At 37.4% G+C, this 22,500-nt stretch overlaps 1 protein-coding gene across 2 annotated transcripts in view; it reads right to left on the bottom strand.

Annotated features, from left to right (window-relative positions):
* Nucleotides 1-22,500, bottom strand: part of PRPF18 (pre-mRNA processing factor 18) — a 151,629-nt gene that overhangs the window by 127,011 nt on the left and 2,118 nt on the right. Inside the window, exons 2-6 of one of the 2 annotated variants that reach the window (XM_053716489.1) lie at nt 22,143-22,220; nt 22,018-22,044; nt 15,275-15,376; nt 6,048-6,161; nt 5,115-5,261 (exon numbers count right to left, since the gene is read on the bottom strand). In XM_053716489.1, the coding sequence (XP_053572464.1) occupies nt 5,115-5,261; nt 6,048-6,161; nt 15,275-15,376; nt 22,018-22,044; nt 22,143-22,220 (468 nt within the window). The remainder of the gene's footprint in view (nt 1-5,114; nt 5,262-6,047; nt 6,162-15,274; nt 15,377-22,017; nt 22,045-22,142; nt 22,221-22,500) is intronic. The other variant, XM_053716490.1, reaches the window with a different exon arrangement.

Below are 22,500 nucleotides of genomic sequence, written 5' to 3'. Positions count from 1 at the left end.
ATCGTATAATTCTAGGGGCCTCTTTCGTTCGTCCAACCTGGACTGTGATCAGAACAGATGCGAGTCTTTCAGGTTGGGGAGCTGTTTGGGGATCTCTGAGAGCACAAGGGGTTTGGAAATCTCAAGAGGCGAGATTACCAATCAATATTTTGGAACTCCGTGCGATTCTCAGGGCTCTTCAGTTTTGGCCTCTGTTAAAGAGAGAACCGTTCATTTGTTTTCAGACGGACAATATCACAACTGTGGCATATGTCAATCATCAGGGTGGGACTCACATTCCTAAAGCTATGAAAGAAGTATCTCGGATACTTGTTTGGTCGGAATCCAGCTCCTGTCTAATTTCTGCGGTTCATATCCCAGGTATAGACAATTGGGAAGCGGATTACCTCAGTCGTCAGACTTTACATTTGGGAGAATGGTCTCTCCACCCAGATGTGTTTTCTCAAGTTGTTCAGATGTGGGGGCTTCCAGAAATAGATCTGATGGCATCTCATCTAAACAAAAAACTTCCCAGGTACCTGTCCAGGTCCAGGGATCCTCAGGTGGAAGCAGTGGATGCGTTGACACTTCCTTGGTGTTATCAACCTGGTTATAATTTTCCAGCCTCTAGTTCTTCTTCCAAGAGTGATCTCCAAAATCATCATGGAGCAATTGTTTGTGCTGCTGGTGGCTCCAGCATGGTCTCACAGGTTCTGGTATGCGGATATTGTTCGGATGTCCAGTTGCCAACCTTGGCCACTTCCATTAAGGCCAGACCTTCTATCTCAAGGTCCGTTTTTCCATCAGGATCTCAAATCATTAAATTTGAAGGTATGGAAATTGAACACTTAGTGCTTAGTCATAGAGGTTTCTCTGACTCAGTGATTAATACTATGTAGCAGGCTCGTAAATCTGTTTCTAGAAAGATTTATTATTGAGTTTGGAAGACTTACATTTCATGGTGTTCTTCTAATAAATTCTCATGGCATTCTTTTAGAATTCCTAGAATTTTACAGTTTCTTCAGGATGGTTTGGATAAAGGTTTGTCTGCAAGTTCCTTGAAAGGACAAATATCTGCTCTGTTTTATTTCATAGAAAGATTGCTAAACTTCCTGATATTTATTGTTTTGTGCAGGCTTTGGTTCGTATCAAGCCTGTCATTAAATCAATCTCTCCTCCTTGGAGTCTTAATTTGGTTTTGAAGGCTTTACAGGCTCCTCCATTTGAGCTTATGCATTCTTTAGACATTAAACTACTTTCTTGGAAAGTGTTTCTTTTGGCCATCTCTTCTGCTAGAAGAGTTTCTGAATTATCCGCTCTCTGTTGTGAATCTCCTTTTCTGATTTTTCATCAGGATAAGGCAGTTTTGAGGACTTCATTTAAATTAATAGAGAAATTGTTGTTCCTTCCTTGTGTCCTAATCCTAAGAATTCTTTGGAGAGATCTTTACATTCTTTGGATGTGGTGAGAGCTCTGAAATATTATGTTGAAGCTACTAAAGATTTCAGGAAGACTTCTAGTCTATTTGTTATCTTTACTGGTTCCAGGAAAGGTCAGAAGGCCTCTGCCGTTTCCTTGGCCTCATTGTTAAAAACTTTTTATTCATCAAGCCTATTTGGAGTCGGGTCAAGCCCCGCCTCAGAGAATTACGGCTCATTCTACTAGATCAGTTTCCACTTCCTGGGCTTTTAAGAAGGAAGCTTCAGTTGATCAGATTTGCAAAGCTGCTACCTTGTCTTCTTTGCATACATTTACTAAATTCTACCATTTTGATGTATTTGCTTCTTCAGAAACAGTTTTTGATAGAAAAGTTCTTCAGGCAGCTGTTTCAGTTTGATTTTTCTGCTTTTGATTTAAGTTTTTTTCCTCACATTTATGAGAATTAACTTATATTTTGGGTTGTGGATTAATTTATTCAGCGGAAAATGGCTGTTTTTATTTTTATCCCTCCCTCTCTAGTGACTCTTGCGTGGAGTTCCACATCTTGGGTATTGCTATCCTATACGTCACTAGCTCATGGACTATTGCCAATTACATGAAAGAAAACAATTTATGTAAGAACTTACCTGATAAATTCATTTCTTTCATATTGGCAAGAGTCCATGAGGCCCACCCACTTTTTTATGGTGGTTATGATTTTTTTGTATAAAACACAATTATTTCCAAATTCCTTTGTTGATGCTTTTTACTCCTTTCTTTATCACCCCACTTCTTGGCTATTCGTTAAACTGAATTGTGGGTGTGGTGAGGGGTGTATTTATAGGCATTTTGAGGTTTGGGAAACGTTGCCCCTCCTGGTAGGCTTGTATATCCCATACGTCACTAGCTCATGGACTCTTGCCAATATGAAAGAAATGAATTTATCAGGTAAGTTCTTACATAAATTGTGTTTTTGCCTGTGTGTTCAAAGCTTAAATCTTGGAACACCATTTAACTTAACAGGATAATGCAGTCAGAGATTGGAAAATATGCATGTATGCCTACTCCGGGTTGGTTCACCAGCTGTATCCTCATCTGGAGTGCCAAAGGTTCATCATTTTTACTAACCCCTTCAAAGGGGCTGAACACACAAATACATTATAAAATAAAGAAATGTGATTAAAAATAAAATGTTGTAATTAAACACATATATTATATAATAACACAATAAAACTTGGATTTGGATTTCACAGCTACGAGGGCTACAAAGAATCCAGCTGCACCAAGCTATATTTTAGGTGTGGCTGATGACAGTCAGCAGGCGAATGTGGGGAGCACCCACAAAGAGAACTGTGACAAGCATTACTCCTGCAACAGATACATGTGACATTTGTACACCAATAAGAATAAGCAGCCCGGAATAGAGAAGGTACGCAGCAGAGGTCTGGGAGCGGCCTATACCTTTCTCTATCCCCCATCACTCTGATTAATCAGAATATCCAGCCAGTTGTGCTGAAGTAAGAACACCTACTAGAATTCATTATGGAGGACCAATTAGGCTACAGAATTATAGAGCTACTAAGTGCCCATTTCTCTTGTGTTGAGGAGGAAGTGACAAAAGTTTGGCGTCAATCTATGGAAGAGATCACTACAGAAAGAGCGTAATGAAAGCTTATCATCTGAGATCTAAAAAGGTTCCATTATCTCAATTAGCATCTATAACTGAGGTGGCTTTACCTAAAGAATTGGAGAAAACATTTAATAGCCAGGAGTCTGACACCATAGCCCGGCATGTGGCGCAACCGCAACAGGGGACTTTTGAGCATGAGACAATCCGGAGAGTAACGCTGAATAAAGTACATATAATACTGCAAGATGCCACCCCAGACGAATATAGCTGTCAAGAGTCAAATATCTTCGATAAAGCTTACCGGTTTACTGCGCACCATACTAAGGAGAGGCCTTGGACCTTGTCCCCCCTGTCAGAAGAGGCGCCACCAGAACCCGCTACGAGGAGGCCGATCGTGGCGGGGAAAGTAGATTATTTGGAACAAGGTCCTATTCAGGGCATGACGTTCACAGAATCTGGTGACGCAGGAGAATCGGAGCTGGAAGTCAAGGGGAATCAAGGAGGCTGCACTGGATATGTTCTGTTGCAATAACTTACCAACAGAGATTACTTCTGGTGGGCTACGCCATATTCTGTTCTACCTCCGTCTTAGTTCAGAGACATACTGTTGCCTCAGCGTTTACAACACTGTTGGGGTCTGTTAAAATATTAACTAAGCGGCAGATAATGCTGGGCTCCAATGTTAAACTGTATTAATAGGCTAGTAGGGTATTTGATGGGGACCCTCTAAATACCATACAACAAGTCACTGATAATATTCCTGAAGACAACGCAGCTTAAAACCCTAAGCCCCCTGTTATGCATAGAACGTTTAGTCTGATTTATTTTGTTTAAATAATGTTCAGATTCCGCCATATATATGTATATAGATATATAGAATGTAGCCTAAGAGAAGAAGTTACTATATATTCCCTGTTATTTAGAAATGTATTCCTATAGATGATAATTTGCAGGGAATAGACATAGGTAATATAAAATGTCAATCATAAGGAGTTTTCATTAAACTATTTACTTGCCTATTGTTTATTGGGACACTATATAGAATGTAAATATGTGTATCTCATATATAAGCTAGATCCTATTTAGGGTGAAGTCCAAAAAGTACTCGTGTGTTTTTATGCTATTTAAAGTAGGCTGGGTCCACATACCTCTATGTCTGATAGCACAGTTTAATGGTTTTATAGTAAGGGCTGATTCGATCAGTTACATAAGTGTATATATTTACAATACAGTGCGAATTTAAAGCTTGTCAATTGTATATCAGTTGGTACATTCACCATTAAATGTAGTATGTATTTTGTAATACAATAGTTAGAGAAGAAGTATAGCTTTGTATTTGCCCCCTACTCCTACAAGTCCCAGTAATTATGCTAACGTAGCTCACGTGGGGCACTTGCAAGTATGCACAGAGCTCACTAGGACAGTTTTATCAGAGCATCTGCTATTTCTGAAACCCTTTCAGTTATGCTGAAATATATCTCCAAACTCATTACATTTACAGTCCCTTTTATATATATATATATATATATATATATATATATATATATATATATATATATATATATATATATATATATATATATATATCTCAATGATAAACTCTGATAGGCTCTCCCCTATATCTGGTTCATTGTATATTAGCCCTCTATAGATGATAACTAATATTATTATACAAGCTGAATATATATGCTGTGAAGGTCCAAAAGTGACTTAAATATTAAGTAACCTCCTATCATGCTTTATGTTAAGTATACTGGAGGTCCAAAAGTGGCCTCACATGTTTTCAGGAGGTAAGAAAATGAAGATTAAAATCTGTTTTAGTTTTATATTATCCCATGGGTATCACTTAGACAGTGGGATATAGGTTTATGTTCTACTCTCTTGGGCTCATGAGATTAATTTGCTCATATGTCAATCTATTGTCTTAGCTCACATTGAATGTACACTTGATTTTTTATTTTTTTCCTTGCATCAAGATACCCGTTTGTTTATTTTTCAATTTTTTAATAAAAAAAAAAAAAAGTTTAAATAAAAATAGTTTGTGATCTACAAAAAAAAGTACCATTTGCATCATTTACCTACGTACCTCAAGCTCTTCAATCGTGGTGTTTTCCTCATGGACTTTTAGGTCATTTTGGGCATCTTCCTCTGTTGGTTCCTGACCACCCACAATTTCATTGAGATATTGCTGATCAATTTTATCAAGAGCAGCCTTTAAGTCATTTCTCAAACCCTAAAGAAATGGATCACAAAACCATATATGTTACAAGGAAGCAGAAGATCAGCTCTAGGGCAACAATAAGACTAAAAAAATGGTCTCTTTCTCTCTGGTACACTCCAGGTCAAAGGGTTTCAAAATGTGAGGCGGGCCTCCCCGGGGGGGGGGGGGCACTAGAGCATATTAAATGAGGCACAGGAACAGTGATTCTTCACACTATCCTATGGAAACCACAAGCAGTAGCTGACTTTGGCAAAATATAGAAGGTTTTTTAAGAGCAGACAATGACACTTGCCAGGTTGTGGTGGGAATAAAACAAATGGTGGGATGTAGGTGGAGGAAAGGTAATGAGTTTGTTATGGGTGGGGGTGCTGTCTTATAAATTTTGTCACTGGGGGGCCCAGATCACAGCCTGAATAAAGCAAACTGCTAAAAATGCATTTCAGTAAAGCCCCTGTGTGTAGGTGCACGCTGTGTTCAGGACGCTGCAACAATCCTTCAATTTCCAAAAGACCAACAGCACTTAGTGGATAAAACGACCGCAATTCCATATAGTGGGTCACTATTACAAGCATGCTTGTAATGGTGACCCACTATATGGAATAAAGGTGGTCTTTTTTATCCACTAAGTGCTGCTGGCTGTTGGTCTTTTAAAAATGCATTTCAACAAGAGGTTTCCAGATATTTGTTTTAGGATTGAATGTACATTAGTGGAACAAACTGAACAAATGTCTTATATGGCAAATACTGTATTTAGTGTGTGTGTGTGTGTGTGTGGTGGGGTGGGGGTTGCACACAAACCTTATTAATTTCAGGAGCAAGAATTTCTATTTTTCTGAGACGCTGAAAGGTCTCATAATCAGATTCTCCAAACAGCCTTATAGGTTCCCCTCTTTCTCTGAGTCTCCGGATTACCTGTAAAAATAGTACAACGGCAAAACAGTTAGATAGAGCATACAATTTTAAACAACTTTCCAATATACTTCTGTTCTCTAATATGCTTTGTTCACTTGTTATCCTTTGTTAAAAAGCATACCCAGGTATGTTCAGGAGCTAGCTGCTGATTGGTGGCTGCATTTATACAGCCATTATCATTGACTTACCAATGTGTTTATCTAGCTGCCAGTAGTGCATTGATGCCCCTTCAGTAAAGGACACTAAGAGAATGAGACAAAATTGATAATAGAAGTAAAACTGGAAAGTTGTTGAAAATTGCATTCTCTATCTGAAGCATGAAAGAACATTTTGGGTTTCATGTCCCTTTAATGGCTATACTGTCAATGTTCCCCCTTTATGGGCAGGTTGCTTGTGTGCCACCTAAAAAAATGTAATTTCACTCCTCCTAGTTTAACATTAGCACTAGAGAGACTAACTTGGCAAAGCACTCATGGCTTGCTATTGAGTCTTGGCCAAATACAAGTTATTTTATAATTAGTGTGACTCAAATAATAGCGCAGATGTATGTATATAAACTAAGGGCTGACCAATCACAGGTACAGGTGAATAAACATACTACACAGTTTTATTACATAATGACCTTCTACAACAGCGTGCAGACAACCTTTTATCTGCTTGATAGCAATTTATTTTATTAAATAAAAAACACACACACACACACACAACAAAGAAACAACAAAAAAGATAAATCGGTATTAAATCTAAGCAGAATTACCTGTGCTCTGTAACATGTGACCAAGGTGCCAAATATGCGCTATATTAAATAGTTTCACTTTTTTTGGGTGCATACTGAGCTTATTTGTGCAGATGTGCTTGTATTCAAGAAGTATGGCATACAATGGTAGATAAGGTTTTCCCCAAATTAAACAAAAATGAGTGCACCTATTTATCAAAGAACGCATTGCACAAGCACAAGGGTACAAATCCTCCACACAATTTGTGATGAAATGCAGACAAGTTAGCAACATTTGAACTTTTAGCTTGACCAGCAACTCGCTATAAACCCCTTAAACGTAAATCTATGCTCCAGTTTTAAGCTACAAGTAAAAAATGCATTTTCTGTGATAATAGGATTTTATCCACTGGCAAACTTAATTTTGGGATTAAAAATTAAAGGAATACTAAATTCTAAATTAAACTTTCATTAATCAGATTGAGCATGTCGTTTTAAGAGACTTTCCAATTCACTTCTATTATCAAATGTTGACCGTTCTTTTTATATTTACTCTTTCACAGGTACCCGCTCTTACTGAGCATGTGCAGAAGTTCACAGGGTATACGTATACTAGTCTGTGATTGACTGATGGCTGTCACATGATATAGGGGGGCAGCAAATGAGCGGGGGGGGAATTTTCAGAAAACATCGACTGCTTATTTGAAATTCAGAGCAAGTGTTATTACATTATGCATGTGTTAAATGACCACTAAATACAGTAGAATTATAATTAAGTAGTTTAGATGGGTTCGCTTTTGTTTTAAATCAGTTAAAATGACAGTCAAGCTAAAAGTAAACTTTTTTGATTCAGAAAGCGCACACAATTTTAAACAACTTTCCAATTCACTTCCATTATCTAGATGTGAACAATATTTTTAAATGCCCTCTTTCTGAGGCGCCAGCTACTACTGAGCATGTGCAAAATTTACAGGCTATAAGCATTTGCCTTTTGTGATTGGCTGATGGCTGTCACATGATGCATTAGAATGGAAAATGTAACTGAGATTTGTCAGAAAAAAATCTATTACATATACATGAAAAACGGCTGATCTCTTCCTTGCAGAGACAAGAATTAACATCTTAGAAATGTATAGGGAATGGGCTCTCCTTCCACCACACACACACCTGTTCTCGCTTTCATTTGCTTACTTCATAGTCTGCTGTATTAAGGCTGTGACACACTGCAAGCGGAGCGGCGCATAGCGTGTAGATGCGACTGTGCGCACTCAGTGTGTCCTGCCTTTTCATCTCTAAGCACTCTGCTGCGTCAGGTCGCGTAGCCGAGTGCTCAAAAATGAAATGTTTGAACTTCAGAAGCGATGCGAAGCAGCTGCTGTGCGCCGCATCGCTTGCAGTGTGTCACAGCCTTAGGGTTTTCACCCCACTAACAGTTGCTGTCATCTCAATTTTAGGAGCTGAGAAATATATGTAAAATTAAAAGGACACTAAAGTCAAAATTAAACTTTCACAATTCAGTTGCAGTTAAAAAAAAAACAAAAAAACTTTCATAATCAGTTTGAGCTCAGTCTTTATATGCACGCTTTCTGAGGCACCAGCTCCTACTGAGCATGTGCAACAGTACACAGTGTATATGTATATCAGTTTGTAGTTGGCTGATGGCTGTCACATGATACAGTGGGAAGGGAAATAGAAGCAATCTTTGAAATTTCTTAGAAAACAATCTAATGATAATTTGTGCTATTATATTGTCTTTTTATTGGGCATTTCTGGATTATGCAATTCTACTGTATTAAAAGGTTGCTTAAGCTGAGTCTTGAGAAACAGGCGTGTCTCTAAAAAAAAATATTTGTACAATAACCCAATAGTTGGTAGTCGGCTGTAAAACTCTAGAAGCCATGTCAAGCCTTCCCTTCACACTAAATGCTTGGGGATTTCAATATCACCATTAATAATCCTACTGCCTTCAAGTCCTTGACTTTCTCTTCTGGCCTCCTATTCAACAAACTGACAATCTGTCAGGCAATCATATGCCACCATTTCACATTTTGTGGCTATCACTTCCAAACACCACAAAACCCTGTATTTCTTGCACCCCTCTCAAAAACATACCCCCCCCCTGTCATTGTCCCATGGCAATCTTCCATTTCTGTTACACATCTTCCTTCCTTGCATGAGTCCTTAACACTTTTCAGTTTTCAACTGACCTTCAGCCACATCCATTGCTAACAGGTGAATAAAATCCAGCACATAGCCATGAAATATCCATAGACTAACAATGGCAGTCTGAATAGCTCAGTGACTTTAAACATGGCCCTGTCATAGGATGCCACATTTCTACATGTCATTACAAGAAATTTCTGTCATACTAGGTCTCAGCCACAAAGTGGTAGACTACAGGGAAGCCAAGTGCTGAGTTACATAAAAATAAACATCATCTGTTGCATAACTCACTACAGAGTTCCAAAACACCACTGGATGCAACATCAGCACAAGAACTGTGCACAAGAACTGTGCTTCATGAGATGAGTTTCCATGTACGTAAGCCTCACATCAACATGCACAATGCCAAGTGTCTGCTGGAGTGGTGTAAAGCAGTGTTTCTCAACTGATCAGTAACACCATGGTTACTAACCTGCTCTCACCCATCAGCTGATTATGTCACCTGTGGACTGGTTCAGCTATAATGAAAACCTGGCCTGTTAGGGGTACTTGAGGACCGCGGTTGAGAAACAATAGTGTAAAGCATGACGTCCATGGACTCTGGAGCAGTGAAAAAGTGTTCTCTGGAATGATGAGCCACATGTCACTATCTAGAAGTCTTTTGAAAGAATATGGGTGTTTTTCAGGTTTGGGCTAGGCCCCTTCATTCCAGTGAAGGGTCATCTTAATGATATAGGATACAAAGACATGTTTCACAATCAGGTGCTTTGTGGCAAAAATTTGGGGAAGGCCCTTTCCTGTTTCCAACATGACTGTGCCCATGTGAACAAAGCGAGGTCCATGAAGACATGGTTTTATGAGTTTGCTGTGAAAGAATGAGTGGCCTGCACAGTGACCTGACCTCACCCCCACTAACACTTTTAGGACGAACTAGAATGCCGATTGGAAGACAGACCTTTCTGTCCAATATCAGTCATATAAGACTCTGCTCTTTCCTTTATATCTACTTTCAAGCACATCTACAAAATCTGCCCCCCCCCCATAGTGATACTATTTCACTCTTATTATTCATTTTAAATACTGAAACCTTCTCCTTTCCCTCCCTTAAATTCATCTTATAGACACTAAATGTCAACAATCTAAAACACTGCAGTACAAACTTAATTTTGGTGGTTTGTAATTTTGCTAAACATTATTTTAAAAAAACACCTATATTTTGTAAACCTTTTCAGGGTATGTTAATATAGTGAACTAGTCACCCCTCGTTCAGACTTTGTTTTTAGCCAATTAAAAGATGTGCCACTTGCCCCACACACACTATGCCTTCATTAGAATTTCTTGTGCACAGTTAAAAGAAGTTATGGTCACAGAGTTTTATAATAATAATTTAAAAAAAACGTGAGTTGCACGTACCGAGAAGGTGCACTGTTACCTTTTACTTTATGGAACTCCAAGGTAGTTTCCAACGAGAGAGAGAGAAAGAAAGAGAGAAAGAGACACTACTAATAATAGACAGACACTACTATAAAGAAGAATATGCACAGATACGGACGTAAAACTCCAGTATAAAACATTTTAAAAACTTACTTAGAAGCTCCCAGTTTAGCACAGTTGATGAGGTTAGGCTGGGACACTCACTGAAAGTGACTGAGAAAGTAGGAAGAGCAGCCCCTCCCCCCTGCATGTGAAAAGACCCACTACACAAACAGGACTAAGCAGGAGCCTGTAGACTTGGGCCTACATCTGATACTTTAGGGCTTGGTTAGAGAGTGTGAAACCCAGCATAATGTTATTAAAAAAATATGCAAAACTATACATTGTTACAAAAAACATTTCCAGATGGGCTTTATAAATGGATCATCTACAAAACATTTATGCAAAGGAAAATCTAGTGTACAGTGTCCCTTTAAATCAGATAGGTAGTAAAGACAATAAGTTGCTAAAAACTACAAAAAACAAACTACATATGGGAACATGCATGATATGTACATGCAAGTCAGTCATACAGGGAGAACTTGCACATTCAACAGATTGCCAGAGAAAACAGAGTTTTAATACAACAGAAAAAGGTCATAAAAACACACCAAAGAATTTGATTAAAATGCAAGCACTGAGCATTTAATAAATTTAAATACCTTTTTAGGGATTGTGGCAGCTTGCATTTAAGTCATTATAATTTTGCACTGCCCTTAATTGCTTTCAGTTGTATGGTTCTGCCCCATTAAGACGTTTATAGTACTATATTACATGGGTGCCAATGACCCCTGCATTGATACACAGCCAAGATTTGTTAAGCGTCACTGATTGATACTCAGGTTCTGAGAAATCCTACAGCTTATTAAAAGTGGAGGAATCAATTTCCCAGAGTCATTGTAAATTCACCAAGCTAACACAATGACCACACTGTTATTGTTGGACCATTTCATGGCAGAACCACAATCAATGTAAAATGTAAAACTTGGTCTGCACATGCCTGGCCTAATCCCTTAAAGGGACAGTATACTGTAAAATAGTTTTTCCCTTAATGTGTTTACAATTGCTTTTCTTACCAACTGCAGAGTAAAAAATGTATGAAAATTAGCTTTTTAAGGTTTATTTCTGTATATTAAAGCTCTGATTTTGTGTTTTGAAGCCACAGCCTAATAAAATAGGTTGAGCTTGTAGGTATAATCAGATCTCATTACTGTATCACATTGTGTACTTATACCTGCTTCTTTATCTTATATCTGTCCTTAAAACAATCACCAATACTTTGAGAGAACAATGGAAAATCAACATTTTATTACCTTATCTCTGCTTTATCACACTGGAAGTGTAATTTCTTCTAGTGGCTGTGTTTACAAATCTTATCTATAGCTGGTACGCGCGGCCACAAACTTTCAGAATAGGTGGGGATACCGCATGCTAAATTAACAATTTCAAATGCCAATATAAGGGTAAAGGAGCTACTTGTAAACAATTTAATACATTCCAGCAGGTAAAGTGGATCATTGGGGACAAATTAAAGGGGAGAAAATTTTTGAGTAAACTGTCCCTTTAAGGCAACACTATAGGCTTCAATACCCAGATGATATTTTTAAAAAGGTAGAAGATCAAATTGCCAGCAAGCCTATTGTATCCAATAGCCAGTATTATATGTATTCTGTTCCCAACCTTGTTGTGTTTGAATAAATGGGGACTGAAAAATTATCTTCTCGTCTGAGTCTGGTGGAAAATTAGGGATAATATACGAGCAACAACAATTTGTTGATACTTCAGATCAAAAGCATAGCTGTCAGTCACTCTTCTATTTCCATGTATTACAGCACACAATATTTTATTTCTTCGCCGCAGCACTGAATGTAGGCTGAAACTGTGGTATTTTTACTAATCGAGGGGAAGATTACAATCCTTTTAGAACAAAAAGTATTTAACGCTCTTCTACAGAAAACCACCATTAAAGTCTATGAGGATTTTTGTAGCTAAATTATTTGATAAGTTTTTCTAAATGATTATGATTGACTCTAAAAAAACATAATTAGTATAGCAATTGTATTACAACAATTCATTTCTTGGCGTTATCCGCAATGACCATTACCTAATGAAATGCCAGATTCCTTGGCCAGTTTGGCAGGATGAATAAGGCATTTTACACTTTAAACATCAGCGAATATTTCTTTAATGGAGATCAAGCGGAGTCATGGAATCCATGGCTAGAAATACCTAGTGTGGTAGGAAAGCTGCAAACATCTTCCAAAAGAAACAAATAAGCTTTATTTTAAAGGAATTTCAAGTTTGTAAAGACATGAAAGTCAAAATTAAAAACTTTCAATTCAGATAAAGTGTCATTTTAAGACACTTTTAAATTAATTTCCATACCAATTTACTTTGTTCTGTTGGTATCCTTTGTAGAAAAGCATGGTGATTGACAGCTACACATATTTGTCTCTAGTCACAGGCTCATCAGATATGTTCAGCCAGTTCCCAGTAGTGTATTACTGCTCTTGAGATGACTTAACATATGTGTTTAATCCCTTTGCAGGGGTTACAACCAACAGTGCAATAATGCAAGTCTCTAACATTCTAAAAGTATTTTCTTTTTGCACCCTTATGTCCCTTTAAGTTTCACATACATGTGCCAGCGTAACATGTATTGGTCTAAATCTTATGCAGACCCCAATGGAGGGTTTGCTGTTACACAAATTGCTCCATACGTTTGTTGGAAAATGTAAAACGTAGTTTGATTGTTGTCATTTAGCAGAATAGACAATGATCTAATGTGTTAGTGCAATAATGAAACACGCTATTTCTTGCATATAACTATGTGTTTAACCCTTGCATAGTTAAAATCAGCTCCAGGGGACCAATGCACTACTGGGAGCTAGCTGAACATATCGGGGCAGCCAATGACAAGAGGCATATGTGTGTAGCTTCCAATCAGCAGCTAGCTCCCAGTAGTGCATTGCTACTTTTAAGCATGCTTTTTAGCAAAGGATACCAAGTGAACAAAATACATTTGATAACAGAAGTAAATAAAAAAGTCCCTTACAATTGCCTCCTCTGGGAACTTCGTTTCCCGTTTTGCAGTGATTTTGGGGGTCCTGAACATCATGATATCAGCAAGTACCCCAATATGACTGTGGTAGTTTGTCTTTGCTGGATTACTGGCAAGTGAGGCGAGACCCCTTGTAATAGCCATGCTCTGTTCATATGTCAGATAGCTATTTTTATTTTATGAGGATATAAATAGTGAGCAATTGTTTTCTATACCAAAACATTCAGTTTGTTTATAATTTAATGTATATAAAAGTTATTTAGGAAACCAGTACCTTACAGTGAAAGAAAGAGTGGTGCTAATAGGTTGCTGGGGATATTACAGGAATTTTATACAGAGGCTTTGCTAAACATTGCCTCAAGGATGTACAATGAGTTAATTTACAGGAAGTAGCACTCAAATGCAACTCCTCATTTACATTGCATATCCCCTAACTTAATGTCTTAAAGGGATATTAAACGCAAACATTTTCTTCTGTGACTCAGACAGAGAATACCATTTAAAGAAAAAAAAAAAGTTTCCAATGTATTTCTATTATCAAATTTGCCTTGTTCCCATGATATTCTGTGCTGAAGAGATGCCTACGGCAACTGGAGCACTATATGGCAGGAAATAGTGCTGCCATCTAGTGCTCTTGCAAAACTGCTGCCATATAGTGTCCAGAAATAGGTTGGCTCCTAAGCTTATGTTCCTACTATTCAACAAAAGATACCAAGATAATAAAGTAAATTAAAAAGTTGTTTAAGATCGCATGCTTTATCTGAATCATGAAAGAACATTTTTGGGTTTCCTATCCCTTTAAGCACGGGTGAGCATCTGAAGACTTCAAGCAATGTTTCTGTAAATGCTCAGTGATAGAGGAATTTCAGATGAAGAGCTTAGATTATATGGCTGAATTATTTTGGCATTTTTAAAGCACATTCCATTCTTCCCAAAAAACAAAACGACATTACTTAACACAGCTATACTTACTGGAATAAAATGTTTGCTACAGGTGTGGTTAGAAACTGATGGCCTAAAGCCAAGTCAACAAGAACCTAGTACACATAATATCGCTGGAATAGCAATTTACCTCGCTAGATAGAGAAACGACAGAAGATACGGTTTATAGAATTTGGAAGCCTTTTTTTTTTTTTAAAGAAACAGAAATGACTCTGCTAATAAATTGGAGCTTTTTTAAAGACATTTCCTCAAACCACTGCTTAGTGCTTTTTTTATTACATCAATGAAACAGACTGTTTTATATCCCTTTAACCACTGAATATACAGAAGTAGAACATTAAAGGGACAGTAAACTCCAAATTAAACTTCCATGATTCAAACAGAGCGTGTCATTTTAAACAACTTTCCAATTTGCTTGATCTCGGTATCCTTTGTTAAAAAGTATACATAAAAGGGATCAAAATCAGCAATGCACGTCTAGAAACTAGTTGCCGATTGGCTGCACATATATACCATATATTACTGATCAACTGATGTGATGTTCAGTTAGCTTCCAGCAGAAAATCGCTGCTTCTTCAACAAAGTTTAGAATACCAAAAGAATTAACAGAAGGGAATCGGAAAGTTGTTTAAAATGCTATGTTCTATCTGAATCATGAAAGAAAAAAATTGACTTTAATTCCCCTTTTTACAAGTGACCACTTTGTAACACCCAAAATAGAAATCTCAGTGAGGAACTAGAATTAATTAAGAAGCTCACCTCTTGCCGTGAAAGAGTCATCGGTAATTTCTCTTCTGCTAGCTCTAGTTCCAGCACAGGGTTGCCAGATGAAGACGGGGTCTCTTCCTCTTCTATCTGCACCTAGGTATTACAAAACATCTGTAAATAGATTGTTATTTTGTAACAAAAGGCGGTGTCTTTATATGATAGGAAATATTAGATTCTTCAGTAAAGCTGGACAATGAATTGGTCTTCAGAAATAGAGTGTAAAAAGTAGTTAAGCATTTAATAAACCACATCAGAAACAGGCAATCATTTCTTCTGGCAAGCATGCAAACCTTGCAGATGATAAACACAAATTTACTGTATTAGCCACTTTGTGCCAACACTGGTAATATTAAAAGTTACTAAAAACTCAGTTGTGGCACTAGAGTAGTTTTTAAAATACAAAGTAAACTTTATTTCCTGTGTAGCTAGAAATACATTTATTTTTGCTTTTAGAAAATTTGCCATTTCAGATACTGAGCCAAGAGGAAATGTGTAGAAATATATAGTAGGAAAGAATGTTAAAGTGATGGTAAACACTATAAATTACATACTTACATAAGTTGAAACACTATGTTTTTTTTGTATGTTTTTTTTGTATATGTTATATTTGCACTCTTTTATATCTTTATTTAGATCATGTTCTGCTGCACTCCAATGCTCCACCGCCTAAAAATACTTTACTTGGGCTACCACCAGCTGCACACGTCATTCCCTAAGCACGCTTCCGATTGTGAATGAAAAAAGTGCATGCACAACCCTCACTGAAAGATCAGGATTGGCTGGTCGTAAGGAGAATTATAATAGAAAATGAGCCTTGTGTCGCATTGTAACAGTGAAAAACCAGCCCACAGACACGCTTTCTGATTGGATGCTATTTATAAAGTGATTTTTTTCAAGCGAGGGGGGGTGGCAGTGGAGCGCAATACACATAATAATAAATGCTTCATTTTATAAAAAATTTAAAATAATCTTCATTTAGAGAAAAATTATTTGCGAACTAAGTGGGCAACAAACTATGTATTAATGAAATGTAAGATACCAGACTTTACCATCACTTTAAGTGGAAATTAAAAAACTTATGATGCACAAATAGCTATTGGCAAGTGAAATACCAGAAACTGGCACATTAAGAGAACGACCTCTAGTTGCCCCACCCTGCATAGCTAGATAAACAGATCTAGAGTTAAAACCTGCCTACATTATTTGAGGGAGCTCAGAGTATTGACAAGACTTCTTAAAGAATCTCGCCAGAGCAAAGAGCTTCAGATCACCGGGCCCTATGTCATAATTATAAAATTATAAAACATCATCATACATGACAGCATGGGCTCCTTGGGCTACATAAAAAAAAAAATAAGGGGAGGGGGAATATAAAAAAACAATGACATTGATCGAGAAGTTTGTGATCATGAGCTCATGTCAATGGTTTCTGGACTTGAAGACCTAGGTGAGAGAATACCCCCAAGGTCTTGCAAAAAATATCTTTTTTTTAAAAAAGCCACATTAGACTGTCCAACAAATGTTAACATTATTCAGTTCCACAAGCATAATATATCAGAAGTTATCATTCTAGACAGGTTGATACATAGACAAATACATATTTGTTTGAAACATTGCCCATATGATGAACCCCAATTACCGGCTACTAGTGGCAGCATGCACCATTAACAGTGCCTTAAGCAATTCAGTAATATTGTGTATGTTTGTGAAACCATAAAATAAAGAAAATAACAAACAAGACTAACTAGCATCTAGTGGTGATACACTTGGAAGCACTGGGTCATAAACAACCAGAAAGAGAAATACCAATGCAATTTTTGTAACCTAACAAATAATTTGACCTGAGTTTGTTGTTTAGAATTGCTCCAGGAGTTATACAGTTAATGCTGCCATCTGATGTTCTTTTGAATCGACAAAATCAATGTAATTTGACTAAAATGTTGGGGGGAAAAAATGATCTATTAACGTTGTATTAAAAATGCTGAAGTATTTCAAAACCTATAATTAAAATGATTGGACATTAAAAGGGACATAAAAACCCTTTTTTTTATTTCAGAATTCAGACAGAGCATACAACTTTATAAACAACTTTCCAATCTACTTCTAGTATCTTGTTTGCTTCATTCTCTTGATATCATTTGTTAAAGCAGCAGCAATGCACTACTGGGAGTTAGCTGAACTTTGGGTGTTCCAGTATCATGAGGCTTCTGAGCCTACCTAATTATCCTTTTTAACAGAGGATACCAAAAGAACAAAACAAGTTAGAAAATAGAAGTAGATTGGAAAGTTGATTAAATGTGCATGCTCTATCTTAATCATGAAAAAAACAAATTGGGTTTCATGTCCCTTTAAAAAGCGGACAGTGTCATGGCTGCTAGTGAGGGCTACATCTGTGGCTGCCCATAGGATTTTAAAAATGTTGCTGCATTTTCCAAATCTGCAGGATTTAAAATGCCAACATTCTATTTGTCTTTCCTGAAACATTTAATATACAAATGTTATAATACTCTGAATTCTTGCTTATAAAGAGGGGTTTTCTGTAAATTAAAAAAACACTAACTGAAAATAAAGACATTAAATAGTTACCACAAATTCAGATAGAACGTGCAAAACTACTTTCCAATTTGCTTTTATTATCTAACTAGGCGATAAGCCAGCCCAGAGGGCAGTCTATGTTTAAAAAATTCAATCCCCAAGCTAAAGTTACAAAAAATAAAAAAAGTCAAATTACAGAAAAAAATAAACAAAGCTTTCCAAAATAAAAAAATAAAACCTAAATACCCCTATAAAAAATCCCCCCAAAAATAAAAATACCACCTAATCTAATACTAAACTACCAATAGCCCTTAAAAGGGCTTTTGTAGGACCCTACGTTAAACAGCTCTTTTACCTTAACAAATGACCAATTACCCCTAACAGTAAAACCCCCCACCCACCAAACCTCCCAAAATAAAAAATCCTAACACTAAAAAAACCCTAAACTACATTTTACTGCCCTTAAAAAGGGCATTCAGCTCTTTTCCAGTCCAAAAAACCCTAATCTAAAAAAAAAAAGCCACCCTAAAAAATAAAAAGCCTAAGACTAAGCCCCAAATAGGTACTCAACGTTCCTGAAGTCCGGAGGAGAAGGTCTTCTTCTATCTGCATCCGGAGCAAAGGCGCAGAGCTGTCTTCCCCGATGCGTGGATCCATCTGATGTCCGTTGTACACTGAAGATTGAATTCAAGGTACCGCAATCAATTTGGGGTACCTTGCATTCCTATAGGCTGAAATTTTAAAATAAGTCAATAGGATTAGAGCTACTGAAATCCTAATGGTTGTTCAAATCAGCCAATAAGATTTCAGTAGCTCTTATCCTATTGGCCGATTTCAAAATTTCAGCCAATAGGAATGCAAGGTACCCCAATAAATATGGGGTACCTGGCTTTCAATATTCAGTGTGCGACGGACGATCGCATTAAGAGGAGCCTCTACGCCACTGAGGACCAGCGCCGCTGAAGATCCGTGCATCAGGGAAGCCAGTTCCGCACCGGATGAAGATAGAAGATGAAGGAGCCGTCTGGAAGAAGACCTTCTCCTCCGGACTTCAGGAACGGTGAGTACCTATTTGGGGCTTAGTATTAGGATTTTTTTTAATATTAGGGATTTAACCCTTTGAGTGCTAATGACGGCTCTGAGCCGTCAGAGTTTCCCACTCTGGTGCTAATGACAGCTCAGAGCCGTCACTAGCACTCTCCCACCTTGAGGGAGATCTGGGGGGCTCCCACCCGCTGCTACCCCAGCGATCATGCTTGTAAAGTAACAGGCATTGCTGGGGCTTCCCATTTTGTGTGGTGACGTCACGCGCAATAATGTGATGGCGTCACCGCGCAACTTTATTTATACTTAACAATGTTAAGTATAGGAGCAGGGGGCATGCTGCTTAGAAGCCTGTATCTCAGGCATCTAAGCAGCTACAGACCCCCAAGACCCACCATTGGAAAGGTAATCGTCTTTCCAAAAGTGTAAGTCTTGGGGGTCTGAAGAAAAAAAAAAAAAACACTATAAAAAATCTTAGCACCCAGGTGGGAAAGTGCTTAGCACTCAAATGGTTAATGGGCTCTAAAAGAGCCAACGGGTAGTTTAGTTTTTTTTAGTGTTAGGTTTTTATTTTGGGTTTTTTTTTTACTGTTATGGGGGATTTAGTCATTTTTAAATGTAAAAAAGCTATTTAACTTAGGGCAATACCCTACAAAAGGCCTGTTTAAGGGAAATTGGTAGTTTAGATTAGGGTTTTTTTTTTATTTGTAGGGGCTCTTTTATTTTCATAGGGATTAGGTTTAATTTTTTTTATTTTTGATAATTTTGTTTATTTTTTTCTGTAATTTTAGAGTTTTTTTATTTTTTGTAATTTGAGAATTTTTTTTTGTAATTTAATGTTAGGTTTTATTTAAGTGTAACTTAGTATTCTGGTAAATTTAGGGGGTGTTAGGTTAGGGGGTTTAGTAATTAAATTAGTTATTTGCGTTGTGGGGGGTTGGCGGTTTAGGGGTTAATAGGTTAATTAGGTTTATTGCAATGTGGGGGTTGGAGGTTAAGGGGTTAATATTTTAATGATGTTATTTAAGGATTAGGGTTTAAAGTGAAAGTCAATCCTAGCGTTTTACAAATGCTAGGATTGACTTTTGAAACAACTAAAGGGGACTTTCATTCATGAAGTATAAGATAAGATAAGTATAAGATACTTCATGTAGAAAGCTCCTTTATTTGTTTCAATCGATCACCGTTTTTAGCTGCTACAGCAACCCACGGCTAAAAAATTTTTTTACTAAGAGGTGACGTTTTCACCTCTTAGCCAATAGCCGTGCGGTAAATCCAGCTCCCATAGACGCCAAGCCGAATTTACCGCACAGCTATTGGCTAAGAGGTGAAAACGTCACCTCTTAGCAAAAAATGTTTTTTAGCCGTGGGCTGCTGTAGCAGCTAAAAACGGCGATCGATTAAAACAAATAAAGGAGCTTTCTACATAAAGTATCTTATACTTCATGAATGAAAGCCGCCTTTATTTGTTTCAATAGTCAATCCTAGCGTTTGTACAACGCTAGGATTGACTTTCACTTTAATTACTTTATTATTTTGCAATGTTGGCGGTTTCTGTGTTTGTTAATACTTAGTGCAGGAGGTTAGTTCTTTTTTTTTTTTTATACTTCGTGTGGGCGCTTAGCCAACATTCCTTTGAGGATGCATGCGCAACTGGCGCGTTACAAACGTGATTATAGTATAGATTTGATCTCTTTGTATTCTTTATTGAAGGAGCAGCAATGCGCTACTAGGAGCTAGCTGAACACATTGACTGAGCCAATGACAAGAGGTATATAGACACAGCCACAAATCAGCGGGTACCTCCCAATAGTGCACTGCTGCTTCTTCAACAAATGATACCAAGAGAATGAAGCAAATTTGAAAATAGAAGTAAATTGTAAAGTTGTTTAAAATCATAGCTCTCCCTGAATCATGAACAAAAAAAAACTTGGGTTTTCGGGTCCTTTGAATCTTTTGTTGTCAGTAATGTGGCTTATTTTAGTACCGCAGAGTTTTCCTAACTTGAACTCCAGAAAATACAGCAGATTAAAGTCACTTCCAGTGGCATATTTATGTTTTGTGCTGCCACCCCACCCTCTCAGGTTTTAGGACTTTTTTGGCTATAATATTTTTTGGTCAGGGTGTAATTTGACTTTTCTCATGGCATTTCAAAAGTAAATGTTGAACAAGCTTGCAGAACACTTGCATAAAACCAGGAAGGTTGAATTAGCATGTTTACACAGTTATATATAAAATACAGACAGCTAGCCCTAGTAAAGTCACCTGCAGCTCCCTACAGATAGAAAAAAAAAAAAAAAAAAAGTGCTGCCCCGCCCTATTCAAGTGCCTTGTTTGCCTAGGCCAAAATACGCCCTTTGCAGTTGCACTCAACGCATTAGAGCAACATTAAAAAAACAGCCTGCAGAGATACTACATAAAATGTTAAAGTGAAAGTTAATCCTAGCGTTTCACAAACGCTAGGATTGACTATTGAAACAAATAAAGGGGACTTTCATTCATGAAGTATAAAATACTTCATGTAGAAAGCTCCTTTATTTGTTTCAACCGATCAGCGTTTTGAGCTGCTAACAAATGCCACGGCAAAAACATTTTTTCAAGAGGTGACGTTTTTACCTCTTAGCCAATAGCAGTGCAGTAAATCCGGCTCCCATGGGCGCCAAGTAGGGTTGCCACCTCGGCCATGTTTTCCTGGACACTTATAAGTTACACATGCTGCAGGGTTAGCAGGGCAGAACATGTATTGTGGTTCTGAACATCACATGAATAGTGCTTATGAACAGCACAATACATGTTCCTTCCTGCACACCCTGCAGCATGTGCAACTCATAAGTGTCCAGGAAAACATGGCCGAGGTGGCAACCCTAGCGCCAAGCCGGATTACATGAAGTATCTTATACTTCATGAATGAAAGTCCCCTTTATTTGTTTCAAAAGTCAATCCTAGGATTAACTTTCACTTTAAGTTAGATCCAGTGTTCAAGCAAATATTGGCAGACAGACCAAGCCATATCATGCGCCACATAAAAAAAAAAAGGACAGCAAAAAGTTATCAAAGCTTCATTCATTTTCAAAACTGATTTGCGTTCACAAAAAAAAAAAACACATTTGTGGCTTTATATAAAACATGCATTGAAGTCCTATTAGTATTCATACCTTTCCTGCTGGCTTCTCATTTACAGGCTAGTGTATGTGACAGATTGAACAAAGAGAAACAATTAGTTTTGATCACAGAGAATGAAAAGAAGAAAAATGTGGAAGCAAAGGAGCAAGTTTTGTACCTTGAACCCGCATCTTTCAAAATAAGCCTCTTTCTCTTTTTCAGCAAGCTCACTGCGCTTAAAGTATTTTCTACCGTCCTGAAAGAGAACACAAATACATACACATGAAAAAAGAAGGCAATATGGTTGTACACGGTTATAAAAATGTATTTGAGCGCACTATTACTACATTAAACTTGCTGTGCCTTGACATCTGTTCTAGTGTTGCCAACTGATGCATTTAACAGATATATCTACAAACTTTCAGAAGCATTAAAACCTTCTAAAATAGCATATTTTGCTTTTATATTTAATTGACAGTAAATACCTTGCAATTACAAGACATTTATGTTGTCTTGCAATAGAATAACATATCAGC

Source organism: Bombina bombina, chromosome 6 (assembly GCF_027579735.1).
Source record: "Bombina bombina isolate aBomBom1 chromosome 6, aBomBom1.pri, whole genome shotgun sequence".
NCBI lineage: Eukaryota > Metazoa > Chordata > Amphibia > Anura > Bombinatoridae > Bombina > Bombina bombina.
This window is presented reverse-complemented; position numbering and strand designations above follow the sequence as displayed.